The sequence below is a fragment of the Dermacentor albipictus genome, unplaced genomic scaffold (assembly GCF_038994185.2).
Source record: "Dermacentor albipictus isolate Rhodes 1998 colony unplaced genomic scaffold, USDA_Dalb.pri_finalv2 scaffold_11, whole genome shotgun sequence".
NCBI lineage: Eukaryota > Metazoa > Arthropoda > Arachnida > Ixodida > Ixodidae > Dermacentor > Dermacentor albipictus.
In genome coordinates this window covers 9,975,522-9,997,682 of record NW_027225565.1, presented here as the reverse complement: position 1 = coordinate 9,997,682, position 22,161 = coordinate 9,975,522, and the positions used below count along the sequence as shown (strand labels likewise).

General features: G+C 48.0%; 1 protein-coding gene, 2 long non-coding RNA genes and 1 pseudogene across 9 annotated transcripts in view; 2 read left to right on the top strand and 2 right to left on the bottom strand.

Annotated features, from left to right (window-relative positions):
* LOC139051348 (tubulin beta chain-like) overlaps positions 1 to 5,136 on the bottom strand; it is a 39,352-nt pseudogene extending 34,216 nt beyond the window's left edge.
* The window catches only part of LOC139051325 (uncharacterized), a 182,720-nt gene extending 175,869 nt beyond the window's left edge, over positions 1 to 6,851 (top strand). Inside the window, exon 3 of the long non-coding RNA XR_011509333.1 lies at positions 6,730 to 6,851. This is a non-coding gene — a long non-coding RNA (uncharacterized lncRNA). The remainder of the gene's footprint in view (positions 1 to 6,729) is intronic.
* LOC139051323 (LIM homeobox transcription factor 1-beta-like) overlaps positions 1 to 22,161 on the bottom strand; it is a 287,776-nt gene that overhangs the window by 145,162 nt on the left and 120,453 nt on the right. For all 7 annotated transcript variants that reach the window (XM_070528330.1, XM_070528331.1, XM_070528334.1 and 4 more), the window contains one exon: positions 6,608 to 6,917. In XM_070528330.1, the coding sequence (XP_070384431.1) occupies positions 6,608 to 6,917 (310 nt within the window). The remainder of the gene's footprint in view (positions 1 to 6,607; positions 6,918 to 22,161) is intronic.
* The window catches only part of LOC139051324 (uncharacterized), a 342,324-nt gene continuing 328,941 nt past the window's right edge, over positions 8,779 to 22,161 (top strand). The window contains exon 1 of the long non-coding RNA XR_011509331.1: positions 8,779 to 8,942. This is a non-coding gene — a long non-coding RNA (uncharacterized lncRNA). The remainder of the gene's footprint in view (positions 8,943 to 22,161) is intronic.

Below are 22,161 nucleotides of genomic sequence, written 5' to 3'. Positions count from 1 at the left end.
GGCTTCGATTAGTCATAACTGGCCGCCTGCATCTAGCGCGAGAATTATAAGCAGCGTTGAACATTTAACACTGTCACAAGACATTAAGGTAGCGTTATCGTATGCCACAAATATGAAGAAAAAATAAAGTTTCGCTGGATATCTGTCAAATTTTTTTTCCTTTCTTTCTATACAGGATATCAAACCGGGCTTCCTTTTCAGAATCTCCACGCCCTTTCCCTTTCTGTTCTCTCTTTCAAACGTTTTGACAAAAATCGCGCGCATCGAAGAAGGCATCGTGCGTACATGGAGTGATTTTGTTTTAACGACTGAATACGATTGTTTTTCACTTGAAATTGATATTAAAGCTTCATATTGAAGGCACGTCAGCACAGCTGCGTACCTTTCATTCAGAATTAATGCAGCACTTTCTCCACTAAAGCGCATTTAAAGTAGAGGACGCCGACGGCATGAGGCTCGCAGGGCGCCGTGTTGGAATGACGAGCTCCTACAAAAAGAGAGATCATGAATATTTCCGGCGCCTGCTCTGCTCTCGCCAGGTTTTCCGTTGCGTGATGCGCCCTGTAGATATGGGTCTCGCAGCGATACGCGAATCAAAGAAGCAAAACAGTTTCCGCACTGAAACCGAACCCCGCCGCACTTTCGTGCACCCCGCACGCGTCACCGCAGGCCGCCGCTGCGCGCTCAACCAAGCGCGACCCTTCGCAGAAACTTTTCTTCAAAAACGCCTTCAGGGGGAAAAAAATCGCCCAAGCTGCGAACGCGCTGTAGAAAAACTAGCTTGGCTGCTGCTTATCATCGGTGCCCGGTCATTCTCTTTTTCCGCATGATCACACTTTATTTTCAAAGATACTTCCGCCCAGACAAGCAGAAATGTTTATACGGTATCTTGTTGACCGCGCGCTGAGCTTTGAGGCCCACTGTTGAAAGTAGCTCACCGAATACGCGCATTTGTTCCAAGTTCGCAGGCCGCCACTATTCTCCAGCATGGATGTTTTTGGGTAGCTGTATCCGACTCCTTAGCTCTCCCGTTTCTAACACGTCAAGCGTACGGTGTGGGAAATTGTTATAATATATATCGGGCGTTTGCAAAATCTCGAATGGAGCGGTGTGCGGACGGGGTAGAATTGTAAAACAACTGAAAGAGGAAGGCGGGAAAGGAGAATTCAAAGCTTAGAAAGAGGCGCAAGACCCAGGTCTAGCCGAGCAATAACAGAGTTGTTTAGATGAATTTCTTTCCTTTTCCTTCTTTTTAACTTATTCCCCCCTTCGAGTGTTCTAGCGTTAATGGTTGGCTGATTTCATTGCCTTGCTAGGAACCTATATCATGAGTTTGAAATCGTGCCTTATACAGAGTCTTTGTGCGTGTAATATATACACGTAGCTGGCCTTTATTCGACCTACAAGCATACCGCAGTCTGCTGTGTAACCTTTCGACTTGACGTCTCAATACAAAAAGGAGCGTCTTTCTTTCTACGTTATTCATTTTTTTTACGTTTTTATAGTAGCAAGCGCCTTTATTGTTGTCGTTTAAGAACTGCACATTGATGCGAACACTAACCTCTCAATATGTTTATACTCTCAATGCACTTTCATGCGAGTCCGTAGCTGTCGACCTGGAATGCTGCTGTCCATGAAGAGCTTATGGTAGGACGTGTGTGATTTTATGCCATGCTATTTATGACGTTTGTGTCCCTTCCTTATTCTACTCTTAAATCAGCAGCGCAAAGGGCAGGGATTATTTTCGACAGTGTCCAAGTTTGCGGCTTAAGTAAACCACAGAGAGCGCGTAGACTGGACCTTTGGGTATGATTGATATTTCCTGGGGTTGGGTGGTGACAGCGGGACGATTAAGTAATTTTTGCCCCGGCGACTTTCTTCACACCTGTTCTTCGACCTGTCGTATATGTCTCATTTATTGGATGAAGTCAAGAGCATGACAGAAGCCCGTCTGGTCGGGATGATGCATACTTAAAAGGAAGAGGTCTGGACACCAAGCAAATGGTTCAAAATAGTTATTTACGTTTCGGTCAGCTCCCCCAAAGGAGCCTTGTTCACAATGAAACAAGTGGCAGAGCTGGCGCGCCTTTTTATGTGTGGCACGCCTTTTATGTGTGGCGTGATTGCCAAGGAACGAAATCATTCTCCGCGTCTTTATCTTGAGTCCCTAATCGTCCAAACCACGGCGCACACTCTTAAGTCGCAACGAAGGCAATCTGCCGCCCATGTATGCCAGGTGCCTTTGTCATGTTTTGAGCCACGCATAAAAAGGGGCGCCAGCTCTGCCGGTTGTTTCAATGTGAACAAGGCTCCCGCTGGGGAGCCGAAACGTAAATATCTATTTTAAACCATATTGGTCGGTGTGCAGACCTCTTCTTTTTAAGTCTCCTTTATTGGCTGCTCAGTTTTGACATCATCCGCGTAGTATCGCGCATATTTAGGATGCATCACGAGGAGAGAAAGACTGAGTGATCTGTCTTCCCATTAGGCCGAGTGATTTGTGCATAGTCATGAAAGTCCGCACGTGTAGACCCCCCCCCCTCCCCCCCCTCAATCAGCATAGAGTCAAGGAAGAAAAATAATTCAACATGGACACACTCTCCTGCAATGTGGAGATGGACGCAGTTACCACGTGAAGTCGAGAATGGGACCCATTGAGGAATGCTTCTCAAGTTTGATCCCCGTTGCGCTTGCACTTTGAACAGCGGGGAAGCAATTTCTTCAGCGAAATTTTACAAACCTTTTTGTCTGTTGAAGGAAATCGGTACAGAAGTACGCGCCCATTCTACGCGCAGATTACAAGAGCGTACAGGTAAATTGCATCGTTACAACGTGGTAAAAATGTCGTAAGAGATGCTGGAAAGAGGAAACGAAAGATGACTCTGCACGGTGATATCCATTTCGCGTGTACTGTAATTTTACTGTTTGATCGGAATTTTGACTATATGATATGTTATCACCTCATTATGTTTCTGTTATCCTCGGGTGCCGCATTCACAAAGCTCTCCTTTCCTAAGTGCTGTTTCCCGTAAGGCCTGTCGCCTTAGCTAATAATATGTCGCTCATCATGATTGACTGGCATCACATGGGCTCAGTTGTTTGATGTATGCTAGGCACAGTACCTATACATATTTGAGTTCCTGTTCTTTGAACTGCAGTTTCTGACGCGGTTAGCCAGCCATGCTCCTCTTCTTTGTGATGACCAAGGGAAGTCAACAAATTTGCATAGAAACAAAGCGAAGGCTTCGTAAAACTGTCCTCCCTGCTTAGAGGGTATGTCTAGTGCTTAGAGGCGAGTGAACCAAATAGATTCGATCAGGACCGAGAAGATAACAGGACCGAGAGAAAGGGGAGAAGTTATGGCAAGCGCGGAAAATTCGCGCGCGCGCACACGATCCGCGTTCGCGACGGTCGGTGAATCTCCTCGCCGTTGTTTTTAAATTTCGCCATCACGCTAGCTGCCATCAGCGCGGTTGCCGCCGAAATCGTAAATCTGGCTCCCGCTGGGATCTCCGCAAAGGGCGTTACTCTCTAGTGCGCCTTCGCGGGCATCGCTCTTCGAGGGTCGACCTCGAACGTGCAGGCAAAATACATACACCTACGGGGCACGGCGCGCGAGCCTGAAGGCGAGGAGGCCGCCGTGCCAGCTTATGTAGCGCTGCCGAGCGCAGACGAGGTTAGACGCGTATTTGGAGGGCGGGGAATTCGCATCGAGCGCGCGCCGGCGGGCGGGCCGATACGATTACGGCGCGCGAGCCCAGCGAAGAGGAGGGGGAGTGGGGGGCCGTTAGGATCCAAATGGGCGCCCGAGATATATTCATGGGGCTGCGGGGAGTCGGGGCCCAGAAGGCCATTAGGAAGGCACGGCACGAGGAGGCGCGGATGCATCGGGCCCATCGAGGCTTGGAATCACCGCTCGAACTCTGCCAATATATATAGCCGCCCACGCCGAGGAACGATAGCGGGCGCGCAGGAGATGCAGAGAATGGAAGAGAATTGCGAGGCAGAGGGCTGGCGACTACGCGAAATGGATGTAGTGTGTATATACACTGCAGGCGTTTGGGAGAGGCGACTTGGCGCATGGCGTCTTGAGGGGACGATAATGGGCGCTTCTGTACACGACCGGGAACCGCGTAACACTTGCGCTGTCACAGCTCGCAGGAACGCGCCGAGACGCACTTCTTGCGTCGTCATGCATCCGGGACGAAAGTGTAGGGCGAGGCGCGAAAATAAATTTCTCGTTGCTAACACCGCGCATGGAGTTCGCAACTAGTGTTAACTTCCTAGTTAAACAAAAATGTTTGGCGAGGAAGCAGCAACTATAGTCGGGAGGCAGATATGAACGTTAAAGTACGGCAGCACCACGTAGTATGCGACGAGTTGCTTGAACGATGAACCCGTATATGTGCTCTTGTGCTTCTTCCTTAGATGACTGCCTCACTGGATTTTTGTGTGATAGCTGGCCCCACTCGAGGGAACAGGCTTCCATCGGAAAACTTTTTATACCTGTGTTCATTATTTAGAAGTAAGTCGCAGTTTACGTGGCAATCTGAGCATAAGAAATCAGGCACTCAGCAACAAAGACCTTGTCCAGCTCGTAAGCTCTGCTCGTGCCGGTGACTGAAGGTCAAATTGGAGGACATCTACAACTCAAAATCATACATCTGAGATCAATGCGTGTCACTAGAAGAAAGCCCTTCAAGACACAATATGGCGGAACGTGACGTTACGTACAATAGTAATCGCTGACATACTTTACATATAGCAATTGATATCGTTGTAGTTTCAGTGGAACTTCAAAGAACGCTGTTTGACCGAAACGTCGAAATTAAATATTTGTTATTGATTTTTTCAACCTGTGCCTGTATTTTCCCTTACTGTATATATATATATATATATATATATATATATATATATATATATATATATATATATATGGTGACAACAATCAGAGCCAACTCAAACACTCGCAGAGAGGGTCAGATGCAGCCGCAAAATTCTCGCATATCCTTTAAATTTTAAACGGTGTTTGAAACAACACATTAATGACGTCGGCAAGGGCCCCCCAACCACGAACGCCCTGGCGGAGCATCACGAACTAACCGGACACAGCAATGACTGGGACTCGGCAGCCATCATCGCAAAAGAGGAACACTTATGTGCCCGTTTGCTTTTAGAATCATTTTACATGTAATCAACTAGATGCACGATAAACAGGACGCGGGGTAATCTTCCCGGGATATATACTCGCACCCTGTGCCACCTCACCCATAAATAACTGCGCGCCCATTGTTATATCTTCATTGTGATCAAATGACTCGTACGGGGCCCGAAACGTCTGTTCTTTATTTTTCTTTTATTCTTGGCGAGTGCAGGTTTTTTTTTTGGCACCAATATGTTTCCTCGCCAGACGAGTTTTCATCGAACACTTGACTAAATCAGGACCTCTTCAGCAAATTCAGCTAGAAGTAAGGTATATCAGTATAAAAGCATAATCAGTATAAAAGTATAATCAGTATAAAAGTATAATCGGGTACATCAGTATAAAGTATCAGTATAAGAGTTAAGCATGATCAAAGTCCAAATCTGCACTCATGATGACACTTACTGTGCTGACAGCAATATTGTTGATCAATAGTTTCTAAGATTATCGCTTTGTATGCAGGTGGATCCGCTGAGCTGTCGGAAAGAGATAAATTAAAGTCACACGTCGTTATTTTCACACCGCCGCAGTTGGCGACTGCGCTGATATATTCTATATATAGCAACTGATGTCGTTATAGTTTCAGCGGCTCAGTGGCTATGGTGCTATAGGCTGCTGAGCACGAGGTCGCGGGATCGAATCCCGGCCACGGCGGCCGCATTTCGATGGGGGCGAAATGCGAAAACACCCGTGTACTTAGATTTAGGTGCACGTTAAAGAACTCCAGGTGGTCGAAATTTCCGGAGTCCCCCACTACGGCGTGCCTCATAATCAGAAAGTGGTTTTGGCACGTAAAACCCCATATATTATTATAGTTTCAGCGGAACTTCATAATGCCCGTCTCTCCATTAAGTGTTCTACTAGACACTACGTCATGCCAAACTGAAATCATACCACCCAAAGACATCGACAGAGTTAGGCTCACGGCTGATCACGAAGACAAATTAAAGGTCGCATGTCTTCGCTAACGAGTGAGCAGAGTGCCATGATTTGTAACAATTCCTTCTCCGTTCATTCACTTGGCCATGATGGCAAAATCGATTTGACAGTCAAGACAGGCTCACTGGATACGTGATACCGGCACACGCGACGTTTCTCAAAGGGACACAGTTACAAGCTCACAAAGCCTCTGCAAACTAACGTTTCTCGACCTAATCTTTTTTCCACGAGCTATAAAAGTCGGCTGAAGGGGCGAAAGTGCGAACTTCTTCTACAAATTCTCGTTTCAACAAATTGTTCTCTTCTTTTCGTATAACACGCGGTTACTCGACTGCTCGTTTACGCTTGTGACATGCTATCATAGAAGACAGTGATATGGGCAGTCATCTTCGTGTATATGAAGTGGGTTCATTCGGCTCGACTACAGAAAGTAGTTTGTTTGGATAGACAGGATCGGCCACTCACTTGTCGTAGTCGGCCTTGCAGAAGAGCTTCCTGTCCCGCGAGTAGCAGGACTGCTCGAGCGGCGCGTGGCACACGGAGCACTGGAGGCAGGCCTCGTGCCACGAGTGCTCCATGACGCGCAGGATGTACCGGTCCACGATGGGCAGCCCGCAGCCGGCGCACAGGGACGCGGCCGCGGCCGAAGGGTGGCCGGACGCCGGGGCGGCCGTCGCCGGGGCGTCGTCGCCAGCCACGGGGCAGCCGCCCGGTGCCCCCGACGACGACGAGGGGCTCTTGGAGCCGCTGCCCTTGCGCATGCGGCTCTCGGGACCTGCGTGGCACGAAAGCAACGCATCGGGCTCGTTCAAGCTCCCTGGAACTTCATCAGGCCGCTTGGCAGCCATCGGTGTTGTCCTTTCTAGTGTGTATTTGGTGGCCAAATGTAATCCGATTCTTAATAGGCTAAGTGAGGTGTAATGTGCAAGTGCTAGCAATACTTAAATTTCAGTTTTATGCGGCAACTGTCTCCCGCCTTCTTTTTCAAGATGTAAAAGAAAAATAACACCGATGAAGCTCGGTTAGATTTGATGGTGGAGCATGAGGTGCCGGTCATACGAGGGGCGGGAGATCATATAGCTGACCTAGGCTGAAGAGAAGGCGCGGCTTCTCTTTCAGTGTGGCTTTGGAACTCGTGTACCCATTTGGGTTTCGATGGAAACGGGGCGATACTCGAAATAAGAGACTGAAGACTGTTGCGTATGTGTGTGTGCGGGCACGCACGAAGAAGTCATAACATTAACTCAAAGCACACAACTGGACTCACTGAGCATGATATTTATAGTAATATTAGGCCCTAGCATTGTGCTCGTTTATGCGAGGTCGAAACCTATGAAAGGCACTGCATAGTAGTAATGACTTCGGTGTGGAATTGTGCTGTGCTAAACTTCACTGATCATGTTCGTATATGACTTGGACGTCTTCGATTAGGTCTGGAACACAGTATGTGGTCAATACATCAGATATTTTAATGTTTGCAAATAGAAAAGTAAGAGCAGCAGCATCTATTCGAGCAAGCAATGTCGAATGTTGTGTCGCAAACAATGGCATTCTTTTGTGTTATTGTTGTAACATAAACTATCTTCTCTAACCACGCCGACGTGATCACTTCATTGTCCACTTTAAAATTTATGTGGTTGTGGCAGAGAGATTCCCGCATTCCTGCGAAGGCACAGGAAAAAAATGGCGCATATATAGTTCCGTACTTGCTAGATGCATGGCAGCTTGTTTGTAGACAGCGAAGAGGCCTTGGCCTGCTTGCACAAAATAGAGAGTTTCCTCATTGGCGAGCTTTCGGGCATCGGGCACTCATGGTGGTGATCGGTTTAACAATAAGGTGATCACCGCGGCGATGAAAAATGGCTGATGATACTTGGGAAAGAGAAGTTTTATGAATTTGTGAATACGGGCCCGGTACCTTTGGGACGTGCTTGTTATATGGCGACTCGCCACCAACAAATAAAATTAAGTGGAGAGGCAAGGAGCTTTGTTAAAACGGGTAACAAGTCCACGGAACTAATTTACAGAAACAAAAAAAAATGTCATTTGTCAAATGTCAATTCTGTAGTAACTGCATGAACGTGATAACCTGGAAATGCATGCTTTGTAAGAGGCCAATTTCAGTTGATTGGATGCGTCGGTCGTTTGACCCTCGTCGTCCATTCAGCTCCTTAAGGCTGGCGGAGATGGTCGCCAAGAGGATGTCGAAAAATTGCGTACAGTTCCTGTCCTTAAATAAGCAACGGCTTCGTTGTTACAGTACCACTATCATATTGTTCCATGAGGGAAGCGTTCATTATCCACCGCTATCGGGAAAATCGCACAATCCCATATATAATTTACCTGATTGCACAAGCGAAACCATACGGCTGCCGTTCCGCCTGACGTCCAAGCTAGGACGCCGGAAACCTCAACCAAAGCAAATAAACGCCCAACATGTACAGGCTTATATTCTGTACATTAAATATATACAGGCCGCCCGACAAAATGACATCACCAAAGCACTCAGCTACGCCAGCATACTCGGGAATGCTCGCCTCTGTCGCGCGGCCTATTGGACCCACACTTCTACGCGCCGAACGGCCGTGCACTCCCCCCCCCACCCCCACCCCCTGCTTCCCGCGCGCACACACGAATTCCGGTCACCCTCGATGAGCCACTCGAGCCCGACCCTTCTGCGCTCTCGGTTGTGTCCCGCGTCCACTTCAACGAGCAGAGGAAGAGAAGGAGCGTGCGAGCAGGCACAACTGGACAACGCTGGGTCGACGAAGGGTCCACTTGAAGGGTCCAGACGGGAAAGGTAAAACTTTCGCCCTTTTCACTCTCTATCTCTCCCTCTACCGACACTAGAGTTCGCAGAGGTTCCCACGGGGAAAACACATGCCTGAGCGGGGCTGCTTGCGTTGGGCTCTAAAGGCGCAAACCTCAAGTACGTGTATAGTGCACCATCCCAGTTCCATTTCTCGTTTCCCGACCTTCCTTCTTTTTGCTTGTCGTACCGTCGCGCACTCCCGGCCCGTTGCTATTAGAGCTATCGACTTTGCTGGTGATCATCTTCGAAACCGATTGTTCCTTTTGGTCACGGCCTCTCTCAAGGCTTCGCTTCCTGCTCCCCACATAAGAGACCGAGGCGGGTCATATTATAACCGCCTCGGCTGCCTCTACTCTTGCCACTCTTTATAAGAGTTCGAATTTAGGAGCTCGGTAGGCTACAAAGCAGGACTCCGTTTCTGCGGAAGCTTGGACAAAATTGGGAGCGATACGCGGTGCCACTTAAGATCCAACATGATTGCCAGAGTAGCGAGAACTTTGCAAAGTTGACTTTGTTGGGATATCACCGAGGGCTAGTTTTCGGGAACACTTCAATGTGCCGCGCCGTAGCTCATAATATTGGTCGCATCGCTATGAACTCTCATCTGCGCATCGAGGCTTGTATCGAAAGGAAAAATGATCCCTCTATACAGATGGAACGTGGTTCGAAGCAATGGGACAAAAGCATGTGGTTGGAAAGAAGCTGGCGCTAGGGAGATCAAAGAGGGCGTTTGCTCTTGCGGGGAACCGCACGTGGACAATCGAGTCAGTTCGAAGCACGCTGAAAGCGTTGTTCATCTGATTGCGGTTGAACGTCAACGTGAGATTGAAAAGAAAACAGGACGGGCCTTAGAGGGCGGTGTTGAAAGGCCGCCCGATTCTCTACAGCTTACAACGCATGCCACCGGACCAGTGTTGCAATATCGTATGGCCAAGCATTCCGTAAAAGTCTGCACGAGAAGGTGGAGTAATGCGGTAGCTATGGCTATACATAATCGGTATAGAAACGCTACAGTACTTGCAGGAAATGGAACGAAAAGACAGCAGGAGCCAACAGTAGCCAGGAGGCTGAAACGAGCGGTCATGAATACGGCCCAATAAGCCTGGCTTTTTCCTCTATCATCCATGATTACATCCGTTTCAGCTTCCTGTCGTCGTGTCGCTCGAGGCAGAAAGAGCGATGGCGACAAGTTGCGATAGAAGTCGTATTGTGGAGCCGATCTGTGAGCTTCGGTTGTCTCGGCCGTTCAGAAAAGCGCCGCTTCTCACGCAGAGGTTGCTCGATCGAGCAGCTCACCCGAAAGATGAGCACACTCTTCTCCAACTAGTACACGTGTTGTGATACGGGCACCTTCCCGGCGAGTGCCGCCCGGTGTGCGTAACCGCCGCAACGACTGCTCTAGCAAAGCAGGTATTACACGAGCCGCTGCTGTTTTCGTGTTTTCGTAGCTTTGTCGCGCGCTTTAATGGAGAACTGAACTAAGACACCGTCTCCTGTTTCCTAATGGAATGTCCAGCGCAAGGCGAGGTGGTTTCGCAGCAATGTGTCTAATCTCCGAAATCGATATGCAGGGTAACGAATTCATAGTGAAATATTTAGCGCGCACAATTGACAAATACACAGTGAAGGGGGACACACGAGTTCTGCTGCAGGGTAACGAACCGGAATTTTGCGGGTTAAACGCCCTGCTTTTCTTTTGCATATATATATATATATATATATATATATATATATATATATATATATATATATATATATATATATATTACTCTGTGAATGTGCTTCACTGCTGTCATTCGTGTTGCGTGTTATGCTCGAGATTGGGCGTGTCATTCAGGAAGGACTTATAGGGTTTTCAGCACAAAATGTACATCCATTCCTTCGCATCATAGGAACCGCTGACGAAAACGCTTGTGAGAAACACTTTAGGATACGTTACTCTGTGCAGCAAAGCGCGGACGGCGCCAGCAGTTGAGCCCACCAATGTCGGATGAGTGTGTGCAGGTAACGCCTTCTAGATGATATCAACTATCAACATGCCACAGCTGGGACTACTTGTCAATTCCCAGTTCCGACAATTGGGAGAGCCAGAAAAATAAACAAAAAACCGGAATAAATACTAGGAAAACGAAGGGCCAGCAGAACTCACGTTTTCCTCTCTTCCTTCTGTGTGGAGAAGGAGAGGAACGGTGTTGCCTCTTACTATGTATTGCCTGACGGCCGGCGCTTCGCCGTACAACTATAGCACTCGCCAAACTGTTTCATTTCTCTGGCTTTCTTTTATGCCTACACAAAAACCAATGCTGACTCGCAACACCTAATTTGTGGCCACCTGTGGCTCGTTTTCTATATTCGTTTTCTATTTTCCGTGGCAAAATGACATGTTTAACCGCAGCGACCCACAACGACACGGATTGATGGCAGGATTAGAGAAGAAGAAGGGCATCTGTCAATGCCAAAGATGACGCCGTCACCCATGAGGAGTCTAGCATATCCTGCCCACTATGTCACACACAAGAAGCCAAACCAAATACCAAACACCTACGTTGCGAGTAGCCCCGCTACACAAGGTGCTAGAGAGAAATTTGGCAGAGCATGTGGCGCCGCCAGCTACTAGAAGTGGATCTTCCCACTGCCTGATCTATTCCCTTTGGAAACGCAGAAACGTCGTCTGCTATAAGTATAAGGATTCACCACAAAGACCGAACAAATTGGACTGACCTGAGTGTACCTCAGAAATTTTAGTGCAACTGCTTTTACAATCCACCCAACAACTCCCATTCCGTAACGAAGGGCGCTATAACGTAAAACTATTCCAAACTTTTCTATTCCAATTCTGCAATCAGCCCACCGCGATTGGTGAAAAACTTTTTGGACCACCCCCACTACACCTGTCTGTCACGCAATGTCATGAAAATCGCAATAGCTCCCCATCTGATATGACATGTACACACTGATTATGCATAGTTTGACCGAACGAAACAAAAATAGTTCTTTCTGATTCGACGCCTTTTCGCCATTAGCCCTCGGCTATAGGTCAAAAGTTTTCGGGCTGCACCCACTTTACCTGCCTCTCACGCGACGTCACAACACCGCAAAAACTTACACGTCAAAGTGAGGTGCACGCGTTAAATATACATTAATATGCCGAACAAAACTGAATTTTCTCCTGAATAGCCGCAGGCTGCCCCGTTCCGAAAGGAATAAAATATGGCTGCCGCCGATCGGTCCGGCACTGGCTAATCGCCCCTGCCGGAGAGCACAGGTTTATTTGCGTGTAATAACACCTTTTGCGTGGCCGTGTAACGTTTTCGAGAACTTTCGGTGCGTTTACGACTTCGTTCTGCCAACTCTTCTTTGCTGAGGATCCGGTTTAGCGTCATTCGATCTTGGGCTTCCGTTGCATGCCGCCGCGATTTTCGACGAGCCACGGCAAGCTAAGTAAGAAAAAGCGGACCGATCGCAGACGCCGGCACCACCCTCTTCATCCGGTTATCGATATTCAGTGCAGTGGCTCGGCCCCATCGAATTCCTCTCCACTTGTACATGCTCCTCGCCTCTTGTGAGCCAATCAAATAAGGCAAGCAGCTCAGTGCAGGAAATGTTATTTGTTTTCAAGCAAACAAAAGTGACCTCCTATGAACGAGGCGAGCATTTGATTGGTTTGTTCAGACAACCCTGCGGGTGACCGCCCGATACTTGCATCGGCGGTTAGGCAAATTTGACGTCAGGAGATTGGAATAAAAACACATTGGAATAATTTTACGCTATACGGCCCGAAGTCTTAAAGCCATCTGTTCTACAAATAATGGTTTTATTACTTCATTATTTGGTTCTATTAGGTAAACACTAGTATATGGGTAGCGTATTAGTAACAGCCGCTACTAGTGCATCGCTTTTTTTTTGTTGAGGGGGGGGAGGGGGAGGAGTTCTGATGTAATATCAGATACCTGTGTTGCAGAGTCTCGAACTGTGAGATTTCTCGCAGCGTACATGCTCTACAAGGGAACAGCGCGAAAGGATGAAGGACAAGAAGGGGAACACACACCAACGCTGCTGACTACCCAGCGTATACCGACTAGCCCAAGCCGCCATGGTGCTGCTGTTTATTTCTTCTTTCAGGGGCTCTTGGACTGACGGAAACAGTCCCCAACGCTTTTCTTAGAACCTTTTTGTGCAGCCGTTAGGAGAACTTTCTTCAAGCTTCCACTTCAGTTTTGAGCTGTTGAAGCTGCTGCTGTTCACTAGCGGTAAAAATGTCGTAAATTTCGTTACGAGACATCCCGTCTTCTCGAAATCATAGCTAAGAAAATCAGTACTATAAAGCAAGAGGAAGACGTAAAGATGCTGTATTGCGTGCACTTGCTTGGCTTTGTTACTTTTTTTCCAGCAAGCTCGACACGATGAAGGAGTTAGTTTTCACGCCTGAACATTGGGGAATGAAAATGCAAAAGCGCCAGCCCCAAAACAAACCAATAAAACGTCAGAGGGCTGCAGCAGAGTCGGAGTCTTTTCCATCTCGCTTAATGCACCCTCACATTAAATCATTGAGCAATAACGACGCCTCAAAAAGTAGCGCTCATGACCTACACAAATCACTTATTCATAGCCCGAACCGTTCAGCCTCTTCCTTCTTTTTTATTAACCTGCAATAACTTCCGCTTTCTTTCTTTTTTTTTCAGAAGCTCCACTATTCAACTAACGATGCATAAATTGAGTGCAACGCGGCTGGCCGATATCAAAAGCAGGGCTTCCTGAAGCCTTATTAACTTCTTTTTTTTAATCTCCTCGAAATTTCTCATCGCGCCCACATTCACACAGGCGTGTCGCGTAGCCTACGAGAGCGCAACTCGGAAGCGCGAGAGAAGGGCCCGTTTGCTCGCACATGGCGGGTTGATTAAAAACTCACTCCGCATGCGCGCCGATATACTTATACCTATATATGTAAGGGTGGCACGCTCACACACGCATCGGCTCACGCACGCACGTGGCACCATTAGAGCCACGTGAAGCTGGACGCACTGCCCGAGCCATTGCCGCCCCTAAAGCGGAAACAATGGACAGGGTCCGCGTGTATTGATTGCCCGCACCCGTTCTCGCCCACTTTCTCCCTCCCTCTCTCTCTTTCCCTCTCCGGTGTGCGAGCTCTTTCTATCCTCGCTTTTACTTTTCCCCAAAAAAGACTGCTGCGCCGCCGTGGAATCAATGAGCGTGGTCCCGGTTAAGCCGAGCGAACCTATCGTCGAATCTGAAGCCTCCAAGGCTAGTTTGTTACGAAGGAACGCTGTTGAGGAAGAATGAGCGCGCGAAAGCGGAAGACATTTAAATTCCGTGTTTTTTTCTTTCTTTTCTTTTCTTTCTTTTTGTTTTTGTTTTTACCCACCGTGGTGGCTTAGTGGCTATGATCCGCTGCTAAGCTCGATGTCGCAGGATCAAATCTCGGCCACGGTGGCAGGATTTTCATGGTGGTGAAATGCAAAAACGCCCATGTCCCGTTAATTTGGAGCATGTGAAAGATCCTCTGGTGGTAGAAATTTATACGGAGTCCCCTACTACGGCGTTCCTCACAATCAAATCGTTGTTTTGGCATGTAAAGCTCCAGAATTCATTCGAATTTCCGCAGTCTTGAAAGCCTGCTTTGTTTGGTTTCGAGATTATGCGCTTTCATTGCTGAGTGCCGAAAACATTTACTGTGAATCAATTCTGGAGCTTTACATGCCAAAACAACAATTTGATTATGAAACACGCCGTAGTGTACGACTCCGCAGTCATTTTGACCACGAAGGGATCTTTGATGTGCCCCCATTCAACGGGACATAGGCGTTTTTGTATTTCACCCCCCCCCCCCCCCCATTGAAATGCAGCCAGCGTGGCCAGGATTTGATCCCGCGTTATCGTGCTTAGCAGCGCAACACCATAGACGTTGTTGAGCCACCGCGGTGGGTAACTTTTACTCTAGCGCACAACCAAGCGCGACATTGTCCCCGTATCGCCGAGGGTAAAGACGGCTGCACACCGGCTCTCATAGAATTGCTTGCGAACCTCGCGAAATCGCCTTAAAACTATCTTGCAAATGCGTTCACTCAACTCGTGTACTTAAAGCAACCGTCGAGTCTGACACTATATTCTCCCATGGTAACGACGTTAACGAAGCAAACACTGTCAAAACTGAGTTTTGACAAATTCGTGTTCTGAAAAAAAAATAGCAAAAGCAAACAAACAAACAAACAAACGACATTCAAAAGCACAACGATAGCGGCGAGTACAGTCGTCCGTCCTTGAAATCTGAGCTCGGGGGTTATTTACGTCGGCTATTTGTGCATCTATCACCGTGCGTTCCCAAGTAATCGCTGACGCTCGCGCACATTTGAGGATCTGAAACATCTTTCGAATTGCGTGCGGAATCTGATTGTACAAGGCTTATTCGGTACATGTAATGTTGCAGAATCAGCGACAACATAAAAAAAAATTAAAACGCTGTATTTGTGCCCTGCGGTGAGCGACTAATCCATAAATGCGACAATCAGGTGGAAAACGGCCACCGTCAGCAATCAAAACAATGTACGCTCGAAGTATCGCTAACCTGCAGACAACCTTGTCGGTTATTTTTGCAATAGTGCTGGACAGGCGAGATATTGTTTTAGCAGTTTGATGGAAATGTAATAATAATAATAATAATAATAATAATAATAATAATAATAATAATAATAATAATAATAATAATAATAATAATAATAATAATAATAATAATAATAATAATAATAAAGGCTGCAGAAGAAGTGGGTGAAGCTGCACATCCATCCATAGCCGATGAGGCTAGCAATGGGTCTATCAGAAAATGTAGTGTGTGAAATAGTTCACTCAGCTACCCTGAATATATACACTAGACGAACCACTAAACAATTGCTGCAAATGTTAAAAGTCAAGAAGCGTAAGTAAATATTTCAGACCCGCTGTTTTTCAGAAGAACTTTAATACTTGTTCCCATGGGAAAAACAAAGCGCATCTTCGCTCTCTCGCGTTTCTGCGAAGGGACATGTTCTTTCGTGTACATATAAGCGACGTGACCATATAGAAATATGGTGTGTCCTGTTCTTTACCACTGCCTTTATGAGCTGACCACTCCTGTTGGGAAGGTAAGGCGCGACTATACATAATTATACAGCAGCATGACGATGCGCATTACAGGCTCAGGGAGGAGCTAACTCCGACTGTTATCACTTTCGTCTATAGAGGAGGACGGCAGATAGGTTGAAGAATAGAGGGTGACGCACAAAGTGCTTATGCAGCCAAAGTGCCATCTAAAGGAGGAGTGAAATTATAAAAACCACGCACAGTCTCTATTGACGTTCGACAACACATTAGGAAAGCTGTGAACAGCACAATATTCGCTCAGTGAAAGCAATACGAAAGAAAAAGAAGACGCAAAAGCAAAGGAAGTACGGTTAGGGCTGGCGTCTGAAACCACGTGGCGACAGAAATTTCGCCCGACCTTCTAGCAGAATTCGTCGAAATGAGGGTTGACTTCTCCTGCGATGGTTAACGTCAGGCACCTTGCGCACAAAGGGCCTTCTACCAGGATTCGTCGAAATGAGGGTTGACTTCTCCTTTCCTTGCTCGGTAATGCCCTCTCTCTGTGCCTGTCACGTGACATCGATGGAAGCAAGATCCCGCCCACACTTGTAGAGAGCCTATTTAAGGGGCTCCGAAATGTACTTTTATATACTTCATGCTTTTCTTATTTTCTTTCAACTACCTTTGAATAAACCGTGCAAGTTTCGCACTAGCAAATCGTCTTGCCCTTGCTCGGTCGCCATGGTCTACCGGATGCCTGCAGCCCGCCGACAACGCCACGCTACCCAATAAGTAATGTCGGTCGAGCTTCGATAGGCAGGCGCCGCATCTTCTCGGCAGCAGTGCGGCACGCTACCCTGGAGTACGCAACAGTACGAAGCCCGGTATTAAGCGCCAACCACAGGTGCGCGCCAGCAGGCATCTGCTTGCTCCAGTGCGCGCCTACGCGCTGGCTGAGCCTACTGCAGTTGCGCGCGGACAAGGTGCCCATGGCCACGTGCGGGGCCGCGAAAATTTGCCCAAGCCACATATTTACGGGCGCGCCGGAAGGCACTTGCCGGCGTGCTCCAATCAGACGTCGCGGCTCCTGAGGCTCCTAGCATCGTTGCCGACCGCCAGCGGTGCCCACATGACGCGAACGCCAATGATCGGCCGATTGATTGTAAGCAGGATGGTGCCGTCTACAGAATATTTTGTCATAGTATAGGTTGACAACGATGCTGATGCGGCCGTCGGCCGCAAGACTTCGTTGTCACGGCAGAGTGTTTGGTTTCTGTCCCAAAGACGCTGACATGACCAGCCTGCCAACTGTTATTCTACCGGTCTTTGTGCAATTGGCCGCTGTGTGACAACGTATAGCACCATCATTTTCCCAATGCCTGGGCTTGTATGTCGTTATTAAGTTGTGTGCAGAAGTTGGGATGTTCTTTAGAGCTCAAATTCACGACCTTCCGCACTCGCAAGTTGCCCACATCAAATGTGTGCCTCTTTTCCGCTCCTATGCAGTGGAACTAATAGGTTATAACTTAGCGCATTCCACTTAGCTCACCGTTTCGCCATGCATGCGTATATGAGCTGATGGCGAAGCAAGCAAGGCAGAGAAAACTGGTCTTGTATAGTTCAGTTTTGGTTACAATGATTTAGTAACAACTTTTGGCGATCACGTCGGGCGGGCTCCATACAAGAAGCAGGAAGCGCCGATATGGTGAGCCGGTAACATTGGTACGCCGTCGTTACTGTATACTCATCTGTGTATTCGTATATCACTTAGAGAAGCGCGGGTGAGCGCGCTTACGGGATGCGCCATAAATACTGTCCCAAGGTTTATGCCTACTATTTTGGTTGCGAATAAGAAAACAACCCAGGAAAGCTTTTGTAGGGCGTTTACCCGATATATAAGGAATGCAAGAAAAAAAATTATCCACTGTATCCGCTCTTTGCGCTGATCACGACCTTTAAAAGTTCAGCGTAAGCTTCAATCATGGCGCGCAAGGCATCCTCGGTGGAAGTTTTCTCCGTGCTAGTTCCAGTGATGCTTCCAGGTAGCGCCGAGTGCAATGCCTGCGGTGTCGAAGAAACTATAGACCATCTACTGTGCTACTGCCCATCATTTGAAAATGAGAGACAAGATCTGAGCACAGCTCTCAACCAGTTAGATAGAAAACCGTTCACCTTGAACAAGATCTTGGGAACATGGCCTCGTAAATCGCAGCTACAAAAGGCCACAAAAGCGCTGCTGCGATATTTGAAAGATACAGGATTGAGACAGCGTCTGTAATCCGGACTGAGTGACTGAACGATATACCCGGTGGACTTTCTCTTCTTTCTTTAATCTTTCCGTCCCCGTTTCCCTTTCCCCAGTGTAGGGTAGCCAACCGGGCTCAGTCCTGGTTAACCCCCCTACCTTTCATTTATCATTTGCTCTCTCTCTCTCCAGGTCCACCATGCTGGTGTGCTGATGGGCGCGGCCCTCTTTTTTGACAATAGCCCCCACACACAAGTTCACGGGTTTGGGTCAGGGAAGCTCGCCGGCCAGTAGCCAGCTCGAATGAAGTCGGGCGTGAGAGCACGACACTACTGCTGCAGTGCTGATTTCCTGTTCGATTGTTGTGCTGGTGCGTAGTCCTGCCGCAAAAGTCCAGGACTTCTCGCAGAAGTGGGACAGGGACGAGGGCAGCGAATGAGGCTCTAGATTATCTTTAATGAATCTGTGAGTGTCGATCTTTGCGCCTTTTGCCACAATTACAAGAGGAATGCGGCCAGTGGTGGTTACCCCAGCTCAAACCATGACAGACACCGCGTGTAAGTTTCGAAAAACTACCCAACTGGCTGCATCAGCAAGCTCTCACGTCGGAGCTAGCACACGGGAGTTCTGATTGATGTCACGGGCCCCTACCGTGGAAATTTTCTCATCGGCGAAGACAGCTTCCTAGTGTTCCCCAGGCACGGCCTGTGCCAACAGCAGCCGGCATTTTTCCCATCTTACCTTTCCCTGCGCCTCCATCAGTTCACGTCTTCTGATGAACTTGTAGGGGAACACCTTGAGGTAACTTCGCACGGCTCTTCTCATTGTTGTCGCCGACACATTCAGCTCAAAGGCCAGCCTTCAGATGTTTATCCGAGACTGTTAAGGTCAGAATTGACCACAGAGACAGGACTACACTGGAGGCTAATTCCAGTTCGGACAAATTTTGCAGACGCGTAGGGTACAGCTAAAGTTGATAATTCGCTCCACAATTTCTGTGAAGCGTCTGATATTAAGAGAGCTACGGAAGATTACAAGTTACCCTCCTCCATAGCATGCATTTTCACTTCAACTCGTTCGCCGAGTGATTGGGGCTAAGCTCCGCCTTCACTGGCCTGCGTCATGATGGCACGTCGTGTCGTCTACTTCCGCTTCTCTAGGAGCGAGCGCGTGAAGCCTCTCCAAACTCTCCGGCAGCTGTTGGCAGTCGACCCCAAGCTAGACCTATCGAAGTAGCGTGCGTTGCGAGCATTCTCTCGCAGCGCCGAACGTGTCTGGTATCCGAGAACCACAGGAGGCTGGGCCTTTCGACAGATGGGTGGAGGCATAAACTGAAGGTGATGAAGCAACTTTAGCGTAGACGTAAGTGAGCGGCCTGATCGGTCGACACGGTCCATCCACCTGTTCGCGCAGAACTTAACCAGTAAACAAAGAGCTAATATTGCTCTAATCAAGTGTAAAACGTTTTAAACATTTACAAAAACAGCATGTTAACGATTACGCACCTGCGAAAAATTTACACCAGCAGCAAAGAAGAATCCACTTCGTTACTGCTACTGTGTTTGCGCTGTGTGCCACCAAGTGGCTGCACCGTGCAGATCATTAACGTTTGCGCTTCTGCTCATCCCGTGAAACGCCAACGTTACGCGGCCAGGCCCTGTCCCCTCCCTTGCGTTTACACGAATACCAGACTCGCGAAACGCTATTGCGGTAGTAATCCTCCGGTGTAAAGGGACGGCCGCAAACGCGCAAAATCTGGCGTCGATGGGATAGAGACAGTCAGATGCGCTGCAGCCACTCCACTCATCTGCTGCCTTGCAGAAGGTCACGATGTCGCAGCTTGACATATTGCCAGACGCTGCGCTTGCGGTCCACAACGCAACAAATGTGATTCATGGTGCTCACGAAAAGACAGACCGACACTGACCGCGGAGCTCTCGCCAAAACAGAACACGTCGTAACACAAGCAGACTACGCTTGCTGTATGCCGGAAGTGCTTAAGTGTAGTGAGAAATTCTTATGCATTCTCCTTCTGTTACTTTCTTTTTATAGACACAAATTAACTAAATTCCAACTATTACGAACATCATTTGTTCACCATAAAGGTGGAAAAATTATCGATGACGCGCCCTGGACAGCCAATCGGATAGCTCGCCCTACTGATGACAATTGGGTGATTTACGTCATATGGGTACGGGCGGCTGAAAATTCCGCCGAACAGTGTGCTGCGATCAGCAGCGATGTACATTTTTAAAGCCTTATAATAAATTACACGCTTTACGCGGAGCACTTAGATGCGTCAAGTAATCATCAGAAGGACCTACTCTAACGACTCGGTGCGTTTGTACAAAATCGTCAAAATTGTTTCAGGGTCCTTTTAAGGCTGCCATTCTTGAGAACCCACAAAACAATGCTGGGGTAAATTTTTAGTATTTTGGCGACCTTGGAAGGAGAGCGCCCTGTTTCGAGATCAGTGAAAATGTTGTCGGTCGATTTAATTTAGGGCTTGGCATTTTAAGAGAAATAAACAAACCAGCATGAAACAATGTCTAATTACGGAACAAACACTGAAGAAATGCGTGAAGAAACCATTTGAATAAATCTTCAAAAATCAGAGCCACAATTATCGATCAAAGTATGTGGCAGTAATTATGGCACAACCCGCGTATTTGTGCTTTTTGTCGCGATCACACATTGTTATCTGGGGCCTATTGTTCGCATACAATGTGAAGAGACGCAATAAGCAGTGGCCATTTCGATAGAACTGAAGAAACCTTGCCCAGGAGCCATGTTCTTGTACGATCTATTTCGCGGAAACTTTCTGTTTCGCGAAATTTCGCTGAGCTATAGCGCTGGACGTATTGGCGTCTACAAGCGACAGTATTCGTAGCACAGTGCCAAGCATGGTGTCTTATAACAGGGTCAGACATTCCGTCGATGGTACATGCCGACGCGTCCAACGTTATATATAGACACGGAAAATCTCGCAAAAGTGAAAGTATCCCTGAAACTTTTCGTCCGGAAATGCCACCCCAGGTGTCAGCGGTATCAGTACGGAATCGCTAATATACCAAATTTTCGAAATAAAAGCGCAAGTCCTATAAATAAGCGCTTATGCTTGTATAGCTTGTGGGGACGCGCGACTTTCACGCGTCCCCTAATATGTTGTTTTCCCCGCATGTCTCGCGTCTCCTGTGAGCCGGCTTCTCTGCGTAGCTTAGTGCCGGCGGCGGTCGGTATGGTTGCAGCGCATTACGAGAGATGTTGCGAGTGTTGCGCTGCTAGCGCCACCTAACGGCGGGCTTAGTCGGGCGCGATAGGGGGAGTAGGCTGAGTAATACTTGTTGGGGGGCTCTTCCTCTTGGGCTCGGGTTCGGCATGCGGCTCACACCTTCCGCGCGTGTGCTGATCCATGCCTCTGCGAGACCGTTCGCGAGGCCTCGTTCGAACGCGCCACCGTTCGCGTGAACGTACGCGCGAACGACGAGGCGTTGGTGTCCAGCATGGGGCGAACATATTCGTCCACTATCCGGTCACGGTGAGTCGGGCTTACTCGATTTGTCGCGCGCCCATCACCATGTTTTGCGGATAGCAACTCGGCTGGCAGGCATTAGTCTATGAAAGGTGCAGTAAATGCCCTTGTGATTGTTTGCACTACTGTGTCCTCGTTCCTTTGTCCCAAGAGTACGGGTGAGAACCCCACAAGTTTTAGCTAACACTCAGTCAGTCCAGCAAACTATGCTCTTGATAAAGTGTACAAAAAGTTGTACACAGCTACCAAAATCGGCAGCAACAGTGGATAAACTATACGGTCTCCAGGTTGCCATCGTCGATCATATGGGTGCTTCTCAGTGTGATGAGACGGTGGTCATATATATATCGTATACA